The following is a 14911-nucleotide window of genomic DNA, read 5'->3' on the forward strand; positions in this document are numbered from 1 at the left end:
AGCACATTCCCACCAACTAATAATGGACAATTATCCCATCACTCTGCGTTTGGAAATAGCAGCTTGGCAGTTAGGATTTCAGTGTCATTTTGTTCACTTTCATTTAGTAATATTTATAGTGGATGACTAATCAAAAATTCATATACAACTATCATTTCTTAGCAACTGTTGCCAAAAGTGCTTCTGGGAAACCTGACTGAACTTTTTAGTAAATGCTGCCACAACAATATGCAAATGTTTTCTTTGTTATTCTGTTTTATGGTAATGATAATCAAGTGTAGGCTGCGTGAGATAAACATTTTATGCATGTGAATTCATCAATAGTTTTTTTTTTTTTCTTCGAAGTGTAATATTCTGGTTTCACAGGATATTCAATCTGTGAATTTCCGAATTACATCATGAAACTGACACTGTAAGCCACGCAAATTGAACTCTGTGCTTCATCTTTGTAACTTAAAGCTTTATATTTTGGTCTCATGCCAACACGCTCACCTGACATGACTCCATGAGCGGTCCAGCATTAAGTCGTCCCTGGAATGTGTATTCACCGCCGTTCAAACATTTCCATCTGTATTTATCAGTTTGTGCAAACTTACACAAAGTTCCCTCTTGAGAATCACAAGGACCAGAAAAAGAAAAATTGACATTATCTTTGCCTCTGCTTTATTTTGTATAGTGTAATTTCAGCATATACATAAAGAGAAATATGCAACAAAAACTAGAAGTGAAGGGTTTTATTCCAAAAATACTTCTTTTTATTTTCTTCTTATTTTCAAAATAAATTCTAGTGAAAAGAATAAAAGAAGAGGCTACTATGAGACGAGGTGGCATCCAACTAAAACAGTGCATAATCTTTTCGGAATAAAGCTTTTAATTTGTTCAACATGAGGAAACTAAAAGAGAAAATATGTCTTTTTGCTCCCACAGAGTGCACATGTATGTCTGTTCTTTTTACTATCGCTCTCTTCTAATGTATGTTTGCATGCATGGTTGGGTGACATGCTGATTGAATGCCAATTTTTTCCCCCACAAACAAATGCACATGAGGCAGCTTATACCCTGCACACTTTATTCTCAGAAAAACACAACATATGATATTTTTGCCCTTTGTTATGACTTACAGAAATATATCTCTAACCTTGTAGGTGGGGAGATAACAGCAGAGAGAGAGAGAGAGAGAGAGAGAGAGAGAGAGAGAGGGAGAGAGAGAGAGAGAGAGAGAGACAGAGAGTGAAACCTCTGCTTTGAATCAGTCTAGACGGTTTGATCTCCCCAACATTTCTACTGAAGCAAACTGAGCCTATTCCTCCTTTCTCTGGGGGAACTTCCCAGCCCCCAGACCCCACTTTGGGAACCCCGGAACCAGAATCTACCCTCCTGTCTGATGCCCGTCTCTCTCTCTCACTCTCTCTCTCTCTTTTTCTCTCTCTCTCTCTCTCCCTCTCCCTCTCAAGTGGGTGGTCCGGTAGATTTTTCGGGGCGGGGTCCTCTTCAACCCTCCTACCCTCGCTCTTTCTTGAAACATGCTTTAATAGAGAAAGTATGCATTGCATACTGCTCAGCTACAACCCCCCATTATACTGCAACTGGGGTATTCGTGACTGAACGTCTGGGGGGATCACACACATTTCCGATTAGAGGAGGGAGGGAGAGAGAGAGAGAGAGAGAGAGAGAGCGAGGGAGAGAGAGAGAGAGAGAGAGAGAGAGAGGGGAGAGAGAGAGAGAGAGAGAGAGAGAGAGAGAGAGATTACCCTTTCATTCCAGCCAATGAGACGGTCGATACACTAAGATTTTCATAGTTGTGCAGGAGCACATTAGGCTGACTGTGAACTTCCAGGTAAAACTGCAAACCGACTCAAGGTAAGTTTAACAGTCTCTGCTCTGATTGTGTTGCATTTGGCGCTGCCTGCATGAACAGGACTATTGAGCCTCAACATGGAGACTATAGCCTGCATGTATGTATGTAGTATGTATGTTCGGGCTGCTTTCAAAGGAGAGCTTTTGCACCTGTGTTCCCCTGCCTTTGTCCTTCGTGGTAAAGTTTTTTGCAGCTCTTATACTAACACTTGGTTCATCCATTTCGGCGGACCTGTTATCACCAAGAAACCCAAGACATTTGAGATCGATTGCGCAAGTGATGGAAGCAGGGGGATGTAGTGTAGTGAGCGCCGACTTTACGCTTTAAAACATTGATGGCCTCGACTGTTGTTTCGGCGTTAACGTGTGCCAGTCCACAACCAAGTCCGGGAAGGTTTTTGCTCGGTCCAGCGAGCACTCACGGTTTCGCTCGAGGAGCGCTTTACGCACCGTCTTTAAAGGCTGCAGAAGAATGTGTTTTTTACGGTTGCAATTGCCGCCCATATGCAAAAAGTACATTCAGTCCCGTTCTTGACTGCCAAACACATACGAGTTGAGCGGACGGGCTGCTCCGCCGCTGCAGAAGAAAGTGCAGGACGCTTGTTGTGTTACTCCAAAACGAGTTTATAAGCGACGAGACGACGTCGTGCGTCTCGTTTGGCTTTAAATCGTTTCATCGAGGACGTAGATTTCTCAAATTGCTCCGACTTCCTGCTTCTGTGCGGCCGTTTTGATAGGCTGTGTTGGCAATTAGTGTTTGGCACGTTCCTCTCAGAGCTCGACTTTATGGTAAACGACCACCGTGGGACATTACCAACAGCCAGTTTATAGCAGATACTCACTGTTTACTGTGTTAATACAAAGTAAATTAATTAAGTGAAGAGGTCACCAGAAAAATATACTGTGTTTATGTTATTGTTACATAGGAGAGCCATTAATATGACCTATATAACTTCACATACTAGAGCTGAAACAGTTAGTCGATTAATCAATTAGTTGATCCACTAACTAATAATTAATCTGGAATTATTTGATAATGATTTAATGGTTTCAGTCGCTTTTAACATTTCCTATAGTCTCAACTTCTCAAATGTTAGGATTTCCTAACTTTTCCTGTCTTATGTGATAATAATCTGAACATCTTTTGGTTTTGGATTGTTGGTTGAACAAAACAAGCAATTTGAAGACCTCATTTTGGACTTTTTCACTGTTTTTTGGACATTTTATGGACTAAACAATTAAATGATTAAAAAGGCCTCAACAGATAGCTCTGACAATTTTCCCTAATTAACTGAACATTTGTTTAGTCCATAAAATGTAGGAAAATGATGAAAAATGTGTATCACAATTTTCTAAAGTGCAAAGTCTTTAAATTAAAAAGCTGAAACCAGAGAGATAAAATACTTATATGATTCATCAATTATCAAAATAGTTGCAGATTAATTTTCTGTCAATCAACTCATCAATTAATCGACTAATTATTGCAGCTCTAAAGTTCACCGTAGCCTTCAGAGTCAGATTTTTAAAGTCTGTTATCTTGTTCTCATTCTTTCCATTTAGATATTGCATGAAGTACTTTCTGTTTTTGTTTTAATTCATTAGCACAAGTTTCTCAGTAAAAGTTGTAGCAGCATCAGCACGCCTACAGCTTGCACAAACCCATTGAGAAATACCTCACAGAGGGCAGATGGTAGATTGAGTTGTGAATATCTGTGCTACTTTTAGTCACTGCACACCATTCTCATGTTTCCCTGCGTTTGCCAGACCCCTGTCTGTGTTCCGATGAACCTGGTGCCAAGGCTTATGTATAAGCTGTTCCCACGCTTGTGCTTGAAAAGGGGTCCAGTGTGATTCTGAATGATCCATTAAGCACAGACTGAACCTCACTGTGATAATTGGGCAGAAATTAGATCATTTGAATTCATATAGTGATATATCTGATCATTTAATACTTCTAAGATAATTGCTGCACAAACACATTTAAAAGTAGTCATTTTTCACATTTCTTTACACATAGCTCCAGCTCCTGATACTCAGGTCTTCTACTCTGCAAGCCCACGAGGCCGCTCCTCCAGCCTTTGATGCCCACACTCTTTGAAGCAGGTGGACAGACATAGGCATGAGTCACAGTGGGACCAAAGAGCCGTCTCCCGAGCCAAGCACTGCCCAGTCACCTCCTGAGCCTCAGCGCAGGGGCAGGGGTCGGCCGCGGAAACAGCAACAGGTGGGACTTCAAGATGAATTTGATCAACCCAGTCCTTAAATAATTATGTATCTAATTAAAACATTAAAAAAGTCATCCTGAGTCATCCTAGAGTTGATTATGTGATGATGCCTTCTGGCTGTAGACAACAGATCATGCAAACAGTTGTTGGTTTGTTTATGGTTGCACATGTGATCTCTCTCTACAGGAGCCTGTTGGACCACCGACTCCAAAGCGACCAAGAGGACGACCAAAAGGCAGCAAGAACAAAGGCCCCAGAACTGCACTGAAGGTTGAACTGATCAGAGTGTCTAAGACACTTAATATTAATTTGAACTTATATATCAGAACAGCACCATAATACTGCAGTGTAGTGCTACAATTTACATTACAGAACATTTTGGACAAATTATATTTATAATTTTAGTTATCACAAGAAAGTGAAAAAATGAAAGATTTTGTGACTTCTGTCTTGAGTTGGAATCATCAGGGGTAGATTTAGTCATTTGGGGGCCTTAGGAAAACTCATTGTGCCTTTTTTCATCCTTTCTCCAACTGAGAATATAAATCTCAGCAGTGGTAGAAATTTTATTGAAGTAAATCTATCAATGTCACACTTAAATAGTCCTGCAATCTAGTATAAGAAACATAAGTATTATCAACAAAGTGTACCTGCATGTACACACAAGACACAAGTCTCCAGGAGGAGCTCATTTTAACTACTTTATACACTGCTGGATAGATTAATCTATGATATTATATAATGTTGATCATTCTTGATCACATGTTTTGTGAGTAAACTTTGAAGCTGCAGTAACCTGTTACAAGGTGTCAGATAAATATAAATAAATAATAAGTACAATGTTTCTGTCTGAAATTGAAGGATACATCAACTTATAAAATATAATGCATCATTATAGATGAAACTACTCTGTACATAAGGTAGTTAAAATGTGTCAATTTGCTTCTTTAAGGACCTGAATATTTCTTTCACACTGGTATGTTTCTGCACATTCTCATCCTCTCTCTCTTGAAAGCAGTTTTCTTTAGGCCATTAGTTGCCTCTTCCTCTTTTCCTCAGTTTCTTTTAATGCAGTTTTCTATTCTTATATTTTTATTGTTTGCATGAGCGCTTGGGAGATTGATGGGGGGGTCGGGGGCTGCTCCCATCATATCACAAGTGAGTCAATGTGGCAGGAAGACGTTAGTTACTCTGGTCCTGCTGGTTGTCTCAGTAGGAGCAACAATAAAGGTGATTACCTTTGGGAGTTTTACAATTAACGTGTTACTTTACCTCTCATTTTTTCATTAGAAAGGCTCACTGTGATAACTATTGATCTATATATATATCTATATATACTATTTACAGTTTAAAATTGTGTTGAATTGCATCCTTAGCCATATGAGTTTAAGCACGTAGTGTGGTTGTCGTAAGAAGCACTTTGAGGAAGTTTTGTAAGTTATTTCAGGGTATTTATGAGTAAGATTTGTAACATAGTTTTATATGTTTGTATATCGGAGCATTATAATGAATGTAAAGCTGTCAGTGGCCCCATGCAGTAACCTATTTTGCCTGATGGTAAAGTATTCCCCTGGGAATGACCTGGATCTCTAAAACTCTAATTAGGGATCTGTAACAGACAACAAAATGCATAATTGCCTTAAAATTGATGGTCGAACTTGTCTACATGTTTATTACATACTGAACATGAACTTTCCAGTGCATTTGCAATACATGTACCAGTGCATCTGAGAGCTTTCCGAGAAATACATCCTGAAATGCAAAGATTTATGTCTTTGGTAGGACACTGTAACAGTCAGCAATCATCATGGGGGCAAATGTCAGCTTACAACAGAGAAAACACAAGCTGTTATTAAATCAGTGCAGTATTTATGTCTCATGCTTCAGCCTGTGGGTCAGTGTTTAAAAGAAGGAGTGGTCAGTGCAGATGTGGCTATTATTATTCTGAGGAATGAAAGATTGACTTACAGAGAATTAAAAAAAAACTTTGATTATTGTCACCATAAGACTTTCATAAGATCTGCTGCACAGCGGTGGAAAGTACCTGAGTACATTTACTCAAATACTGAATTTACTTTACATGAGTATTTTCATTTCATGCTACTTTATTCTTCTTCTCCTCTATGATTCAGAAAGAAATAGTGTACTTTTTACTACATTTACTAAACTACATTTACACGTTTGACAGTTGTAGTTACTTGCAGATTAGGATTTTATATACAAACATTTTATCATCTAATAATATATTATAGATTAACCACTGAACAGTATATTAAGTAGTTGAAATAAGCTCCAACTCTACCAGCTACAACATTAAAATGTTGATTACATATTTATGCATCAGTGATAATAATCCAAAAATATATTAAATATAGTATTGTAACACTCTGAGAGGAGGGATTTTGCAGTATTTGAACAGAGTATTTTACTTATGATACCAAAGTAGACTTTGTTGATAATACTTATATGCTTTCACTTAAGAAAAATTTTCAAAGCAGGACTTTTACTTGTAGTTAATTATTTATACGTCTTTGTACTGAAATAAAGTATCAGAATATTTCTTCCACCACTGTTCTGCAAGTCTAGTTACAATAATCAAGATCATCATCCTCACCAATCAGTGCAATTTTCAATCAGTTACAATAAAAAGCAAGTATTTCCAAATTCAGTAATACCTTAAAAACATATAGCTCACTGTCTTTGCAATAGTTATGTATTTGCATGTGTGTTTGCTATGATTTAAAAGAAAAAAGGTGAAAATTTACTAAGATACAGAGTATATTCCCAAAGTGGTGACATTTAACAATTAGACACCCAAATCCACTGTGTATTCAAATTTGGGGAAAAATTTAAAGAAACAACAGATCCGTTTGAGATCAGATGGATATAAAAAACAAAATATGCCATTAATATGTATACTTAACTGTACATATTTTGCTATTATAGTCTTTGATAGTATAACATTTTACTGTTGCTGTGAGACGTCCTCACACGTTCCTGTGCAGTATGGAATTTGATTTGAGTAATTTCCAGGTCTGGAAAAGTATGGAAAAAAGAAAAGAAAAATATTTGTGACTACTGCCCCTGTTCTGTTTTCTAAAATATAAAATTCAGAATTTCTAAAAATAAATTGATCATACAAGCAGAGTGTTTTTCATGGTGTTTGGAGCAAGCAGCCAGCACAGCCAAAAAATATTTACCACTGTGTGAGAGAGCGCGGGCCAGAGCGAGCTTGATGTCGTCAAATGCAAAGCAAAAAGTATGGCGTACGACCGAACGCACACTCCTAGAGCAAAGCCCCAAGTGCCTTATAACTGTACCAAATCTGGACATCTGTGACCAAATTAGTTTGAAAGAAAATCCAGCAATATCTTTGATTTGCAAATATACATAGTATCACAAATAACCACTGTATAACCAGTGAGTTATACAGTGATGTATTTATCAGGAAAGTAAACAGACTGTCTTTTCTGCGTAAGGAAACCGTACCTTTGTGGCTACGTCCATTGTCATTTCTATGGACACAAGGCTGCACAGACGCTGTGAAAAACAAATTATTAAACTTTTTTCAACTAATTTTTGGTTCTTATTCATAAAAGAGACTAAAAAATATGGGGGTAACAATAATATAATATTATTTATTCAATATGTTAAGGGAAAATAATATCAGTATAGGTAGCACTGGTTAGTTTACTCCCTCTTTGGTCAGACATGTTTGACCGTGGAGTGTTGGCCAACTTTCTAGGAGTGTGGATTCAACAGCCACAATGCATAAATGCAAGCTTTCCGAGGGCTGGTTTGACAATCCCAAATATAAAGCCTGGTTGGCTCATGATTCCAACTGAGAAAAGTAAGCTGGATGCAAACTGTGTAAAATCATTTGACATCTCCAACATGAGGGAGGCAGCAATTGCAAGCCATATGCAAAGGCACTGTTGTCTTGTCATAGCGTCCTCTGTCATAACGTTTTTTGGTCTAACCCAACATGAGACCATGACCAACCACAAGTAATGAACCCGCCAACGTTTTATTTACATAATAAACATCTAGCTATTTGTACTCAGATGTCAAATATGGTCTGAAAAATGTACCGAGAAGTCTGGAAAAGTATGGAATAGAAATGGAAAACGTGTAGGAAGCCTGTCCTCATTTATGTTCACATAACCACGCTGTCATGGGATGACGTGTCTGCCCCTGTTCATCACTAAAGACGGAAGTTTTGATGTAGTTGTTGACAAAGATAACCACATTGGCCATGCAGCTTGTGCTTGTAAAATCAAGTCAGCATTTTCCCAGATACATTTTTTGTTCTAACTACAATCCATAGAACAAAACTTCAGTAGCTCCTCAGAGAAATGCTTCTCATATGGTACTTTAGAACCAATAGTGATAAAATAGTAATAGTAAAAATGGCTGCTGTCATAGTTTCAAAAATTACAGCCCTCAATCGAAAACTTCTAAGCTCTTAATCTTAGCTAGTGATCAGTAAGACAGGATTCTTAAAATCTGAAACCTCCCTTTTAACCCTCCATCTGTTCTTTCTCAGAAAGTAGAGCCCGTTGGGGAGAGACGACCTCGTGGGCGACCAAGGAAATGGGTATGGAGCCATCTCTGACACTTTACAGACATCATGGAGTTAATTGTAAATGTATATCCGAAGCCTCCAAGGTGTCTGTCTATGCCAGTCCTTGAGGGCAGCTTTTCCTTTGTGTTTTATTGATTGTGTTGCATTTCTTTCCACAGCCCCAGAAAGTAGTTCAAGAAGTAACTGAAGAGCAGCAGGTGAGGAAAATCAAAACTTTAAAAGGCAATAGGGTGGTCCACTTTTGTTTTGACATAGCCCTTTGAGCCACATGTTCCCTCGGCTGAAAAATAATTTGATGTGTTGTCTATTAAATACATTTTAAAACATGCAGATTTAAAATCTAACAAACTGAGCCGTGGGATTGTTGCAGAATCATTAAGTCATTACAAGGCATTAAACCTTTTAAACCTCTTCAAGTATTCTTCACCTTTCATTTAAAAGTAACTTGTATTACATTACAGTGAAGCTGGAAAAAAAAGTGACTGTGGAGGAACAAAATTTCAGTTCAACAGAAATCTCTGTTTGTGTCATCCGTTTACACTTTTGACTAATAGCAGTAACATATATGCTGTAAGCATTGAAAAAGAAGTGCTGATCTGCACTGATCTGCAGAGCTCATTGTACTCTTCATGAATATCATAAGCTTGTGTTAACCACTAAGCTTATGTTCTACATTCAGAAGCCCTTTGCACCCATTATAGTGGTTCTGAAGCCAACAAACCATGGCCTACATCATTCCAGTTCAACCAATGCACTTTGATATGTAAATGCCAGTTTATTAGAAATATCAAGATAAAACCAATTCAGTGCCTTATAGTGAAAGGTGTTACCCTCCCCTCATTCATAAAACTGGTGTGAGAAACACCTCTCTGTATAAACCAATACAATTCAACAGCACCACAAACTAGAGCCTCCAAAGTGACCATAAAGTTGAATCAACACCTCTCTGAAACAGTTTAAATAAAAATGGAACATTATAACCTTTATGGAGGTAGAATTAATTGCAGGACTAATTTTGGGGGGCATTTTATCTTTTATTAATACTGATATTAGAGAGAGACAGACAAGAGACATGGGGAGAAAGCGGGTGATGACATGCAACAAAAATCCATGGCATCTTAGCCACTAAGATACCAGGATGCTCAAGTTGTTGTATTAGAATAACTTAGTTTTAGCTAGATGTACGACATAAACAACAACTAGAGTTTATATTCTACAGTATCACATGACTATAAGTTGTCTTTGTAATTTTTAGAGAAATAAGCTACATATTATCCACATTACGAATATGAATATGCCAAATAATATTCAAATAGAATATTTATACTTGTATGTGAATTTACTTTTTTGGATTTATTCATAATTTTCTATCTAGATTTTTTTTTTTCTAATTCTTATTTTTTACAGTACGCCTTATAGCACAAACTTCAGCATGCCATATTGCATTTCACTGCACACAAATAACCGTGTATGTCACACATAAACCAGTACAATATGTGTTATCAGTCAAATATAGAAATTCTGTTGGTTTTGCACCTTTAATGTGAATAGCAAAACAAGCAGTTATATATATTTTTTCTGTACATATGTTCTTTGTTCTTTACGTAAACTGACTTTACGAAGATATGATGAGTTCTTGGAAATGCATATGAGTTCTTGGAAATGCACAGATGGCGGTGCTAAAATCCCCACATACACCTTGAAACGTCCTTTTGTGTATCCAGTTTTGGTGAATATACACCCAGTGTTTCTGGGAAACTTTGTTTCTTTAGACCATCTTGTTCATTTTTCGAATGAACAGATTGCACAACTGTTCTTACCAAAAGCGGGCCAGTTCTCTTGATGCCACCCGTTTGCCTTATCGCATCCTCTCCACTGAGCAGTTTGTCAAAGAGGTTAAGATGCTTCAAGAACTGAAACCGTTGAGACAGACTCCCTTTTTCAGACGCACGCACTCGAAGGGGAAGAATGAGTCAATGTAGAGAGGGGAAACCTGATCTAACTGTTCTCTTCCTCTGTCTTCTTGGTTTCCTGACATAACCGTCGTCTTCCTCACATTTCTAGGTCTGACAGCTGGACCTACTTCCCCGCACACAATCACTCAATGAAATTTTAATACTCATTCTTGTATTCTCACACTCTTTCTAGTGTTGATTCATTAGTTTAGGGCATAATGAGTCACCAAACTGAAAGAGATCAGACAATAACAGACAAAGTGACAAAGTGGTTTTGGTCCCCTGCTGTTCCAGGGCCCTTCAGAAGAAGGTGAGGAGGGTCCCTCGCAGATTGAGCCCTCGTCATCTCAGGTTCCAGCACAGGAGGAAGGGGAGTAGATAGGATGCCTCTCTACCTACCTCAAGGTTTGGCCTCAAACAAACAGGGGTACAATCTGACTCCTATTTGTGATAGGGATTCAGGAACACACCCACACACACAAAATCATTGCAGACAGTGGTTTCTTCTCCTCAACCATGGATTTGTTGCGTGAACATTTGATTTGATTTGATCTTTGGATAGGGCTTTTTTTTTTGTAGGGAATAGTTTGACATTTTAGGTTATTTACTTTATTGCAGAGAGCAAGATGAGAGGATTAATGCCACTCTCCTGTCCACCAGCAGCCGGTTAGCTTAGTTTAGCATAAAGCCTGGAAACAGAGGGAAACGGCTAGCCTCGCTGTGTCTAAATCTGTCTTCTAGCACCACTAAAGCTCACTAATTAACTTGTTATATCTTGCTTGTTTAATCCCTACAAAAAGTTAAAATGACAGTTTGTGGTTTTACAGGTGTTATGTGCCTTTGAGCTTTAGAAATGCAGGCAAATTTTGTTACCTTTTGAAAGAGGCAGGCTAGCTGTTCCCCTCTGATTTCAGTCTTAACGCTAAGCTAAGCTAAGCTAAGCTAACTGTTTTTCATGGTATTAATATTCTTATCTTACTCTCATTAAGAAAGCAAAGAAACAAATTACCCAAAATGTTGAACAGTTACTTTAAAGATGCACGCTTTCCTGAACCCCTCAGTGTGTATGTGTGTGGGGAGGTGTGTGTGTGGGAGGGGAGGGGGGGGGGGGGGCAGGGCTGCAGGCTAAAATGAGAGGGGGGTTAAGGAAAAAGGAACCAAACTGAACCGTTATATTGAAACATGTTTCTAAATCAGGTGTCATGAATCCTCACATGGGAGCAAGAAAGTGACATTTTTAGCAATGTTACAATATTATCATGGTGCGCTGAAGTCATTATAATGAAAGTAGATGTGAAAGGTTTTAGTCCAAAATGCAGTATCCAATTTTTGGTGGGGAAAATGTTTTTTTTTTTGCTCAGAATAAAAAAATGCAGAGGATTACATGACATGCTAAAATGTCAAGAGTAATGAAATTGTTAATAACATCAGTGAAATTCATTTTCCCCCCATTCTAACCAGCAGCTGTTTTAAGAAAAAGGAACCCAAAGGTTTAAATGGACATCTTAATTTTGGAAAGAAACCCTTCATATCTACTTCAGTCAACAACAGTGTTGACGTGTCATTTTACCACACTCAGGATTTTACTATTACAGTGCTTTTACACCATAATGAAACCTCAGGTACAAAACTATTCAGGAACATGTTTTCAGTCTACTCAGTAATAATTATTGTGCTGTGTTTGTTGTGCATTTCTGATCTGTATTTGACATTACCAGTATGCCTTGACACAAAGACCTCATTTAAACCTCAGTTACCCTCATTTTCTTAATCTCTCATTCTACCTCAGTAACGAAAAAAAAAACAAAAGATCTCCAACAAAGTAACTCTTCTCCACTCCCTCAGCATTGGCAAAGACACTGTCTTACTGTACACACACATGTAAACATACAACACAGACAGGCAAAGGGTTTTTCAGGTCTACATACCAACACACGAACACACACAAGCGGACGTTACACTCCAGCAGAGGATTTTACTATTGGTGTACAAATAAAAGCATCGGTGTCATTTCTTTAAAAAAAAAAACTGTATTTGTTAAAACCGAATTGAGACTTTGTTTGTTTTCCTGGGAAAAAATGCAGCAAATAGTTTACAACAACTTGATGAAATACTTGCTTTTTAGGGTGTAGTTCCTTATGAAATACTTGTTTTTTCTTTGGGTCTGTTACTCTTTTCTCATTTTTACTACATCATGTATTTTCTGATTCTTACACTGTACATTTTATGTGTGACACTCTTAATTCATGTGATTTGAAAAGAAGGGTAGCAAATAACGACACAGTGCTGACATACATGAAAATTATGGAAAACAGCAAGACAACATCACTAGTTACCTTTAAAGCAACAGTTGATCAGTAGTGGTGTCTTTGTTTGAGAGAAAAAAGGACACAAGTTTTTTATTTTGCTCTTTGGCTACTAAAAGTGAGACTGTGTAACTTTTGGTGAAAAGTGGGCACTGTGGCCACAAGTGACTATTATGTAGTAATGGTCAATGCTAAAATATAGTGTAACAGTAACACAAATAAAAGTGACACGTATCTAAAGTTTGCTAACATCAGCTACTAGGGCTGCAACTACCGATTATTTTTCATTGTTGATTAATTTGTCGATTATTTTATTGATTAACCAATGAATTGTTTTGTCCATATAATGTCAGAAAATTGTGAAAAATTTCCAAAAGCCCAAACTGACATCCTCAAATGTCTTGTTTTGTCCCGAAAAACTACACAAAAGAACATAAGAGCACCTGCACACTGCTAAATTGTTCCTAAATCGTCCTTAATTCTACATGGATATGACAACTTTTCGACCACTATGGGTCTTCTTCAGGTGTAGAGAGAATTAAAATTAAACTGCTTATAATTTTAACTATTCATTTTTAAGAGGAAGAATGAGTTACATCTTCTTCCAAAAGTTACATAGTCTCACTTTAAAGGGTCATTTCACCCATATTACAAAACAAATATATTTTCTCACTTTACATCTAGTAGCATGTTATGCAGACCCCAATATAAAGGCATGAATGGAATTTTTGTGGCACATACAATATTGAAAAACAACATTTAAAAAGCTAATGAATAGTGTTTTTCAGAAAGTATGTCCCGATTACTCATCACAAACCTCACTGTGAACAGTTTCCAATAGAGCTATTTTCTTTGAAGAAATACATGAAAACTCTTGACAATAAGTGGATCAACCAGAGTAATGGGGAGAGTTTTTTTTTAAATATAATCTTTTAATGATTTGGATGCCACAAGGAGACTCCACTCACCCCCACTGTATTGGGATGGCGGCAGAAATCACAAGAGGTGCATATCTCAAAATCCAGGCATATAAAATCAAAACTATCTGGATGGCAACATACCACTAGAGGTTTAGTGAAAAAAAATATATTCTTGTAGTTTGGGAAGACTGACACAAGTTTGAAACATAAAAAAACATGCACTATTTTATCAGTATTGATCAAGTCATGGGCGACATGGTGGTGCAGTGGTTAGTACTGTTGCTTCACAGCAAGAGGGTTCTGGGTTTGAATCCACCGGCCCTTCTGTGTGGAGTTTGTATGTCATCCCTGTGCCTGCAGGTTAGTCAAATTGGTGGCTCTAATTTGCTGTATAGTCTTTCTCTATACTATATGTTAGCCCTGTGATTGGCTGGCAGCCTGTCCACCCAATGTCAGCTGAAAATGGCTCCAGCTCCCTGCAACCTTCTAGAGGATAAGCATCAAAGATGGATGGATAATCAATCATCATAACCATATAGAATATTAGTATTTTGGAGATCTTTTCTTTATGGAGATATTTCTCCCATAGTAGACCAAATTAAACATCAGAAGTAAAGAAGCTTCCAGCCCCCAATCTGTTTTTACAAAAACGTTTTTGAGACCTTGTTAGTCAGGATTTTTGCACTTAAAGATCCCCTCCAGACATATTTTAAGATGTATATGAAATACACTGCTTTGAATAATAATTTGTGTCTGATATGGTTTCCCCCTCCCCAAAAATTTAAATGATCTCATTAAAATCCTTAAAATTACACCCTCTCCTTCTCCCTTATTAAAAATTTCAGAATCTATAATTATGAAAGTATATTTCATTTCAGAGGTTGTTTCACAGTGAAGTAGGAAACATCTTCTGTAATGCCCAAGTCTCACCGTATGTGAACTGGAGGCCTCAAGTTTCCACATCACTCTTGTGTTAGTTGAATATTGGACTATGATTGGCTTCCAAACTAGTTGTGATGTCATTAATCATGGTCGCAGGCCCGCCCCTTAAAACTGAATTTTC

At 37.6% G+C, this 14911-nt stretch overlaps 1 protein-coding gene across 1 annotated transcript; it reads left to right on the forward strand.

The window, feature by feature from the left end:
* Positions 1–1509: 1509 nt before the first annotated feature.
* si:ch211-161c3.6 (high mobility group AT-hook 2b) lies at positions 1510–11712 on the forward strand. The gene is made up of 6 exons (XM_067587055.1): positions 1510–1860; positions 3875–4081; positions 4269–4352; positions 8629–8679; positions 8826–8864; positions 10917–11712. Exons 2-6 carry the CDS (start codon positions 3977–3979, stop codon positions 10998–11000), a joined length of 363 nt encoding a protein of 120 aa, XP_067443156.1. The 5' UTR covers positions 1510–1860; positions 3875–3976; the 3' UTR covers positions 11001–11712.
* Positions 11713–14911: the final 3199 nt, after the last annotated feature.

Source organism: Thunnus thynnus, chromosome 4 (assembly GCF_963924715.1).
Source record: "Thunnus thynnus chromosome 4, fThuThy2.1, whole genome shotgun sequence".
NCBI lineage: Eukaryota > Metazoa > Chordata > Actinopteri > Scombriformes > Scombridae > Thunnus > Thunnus thynnus.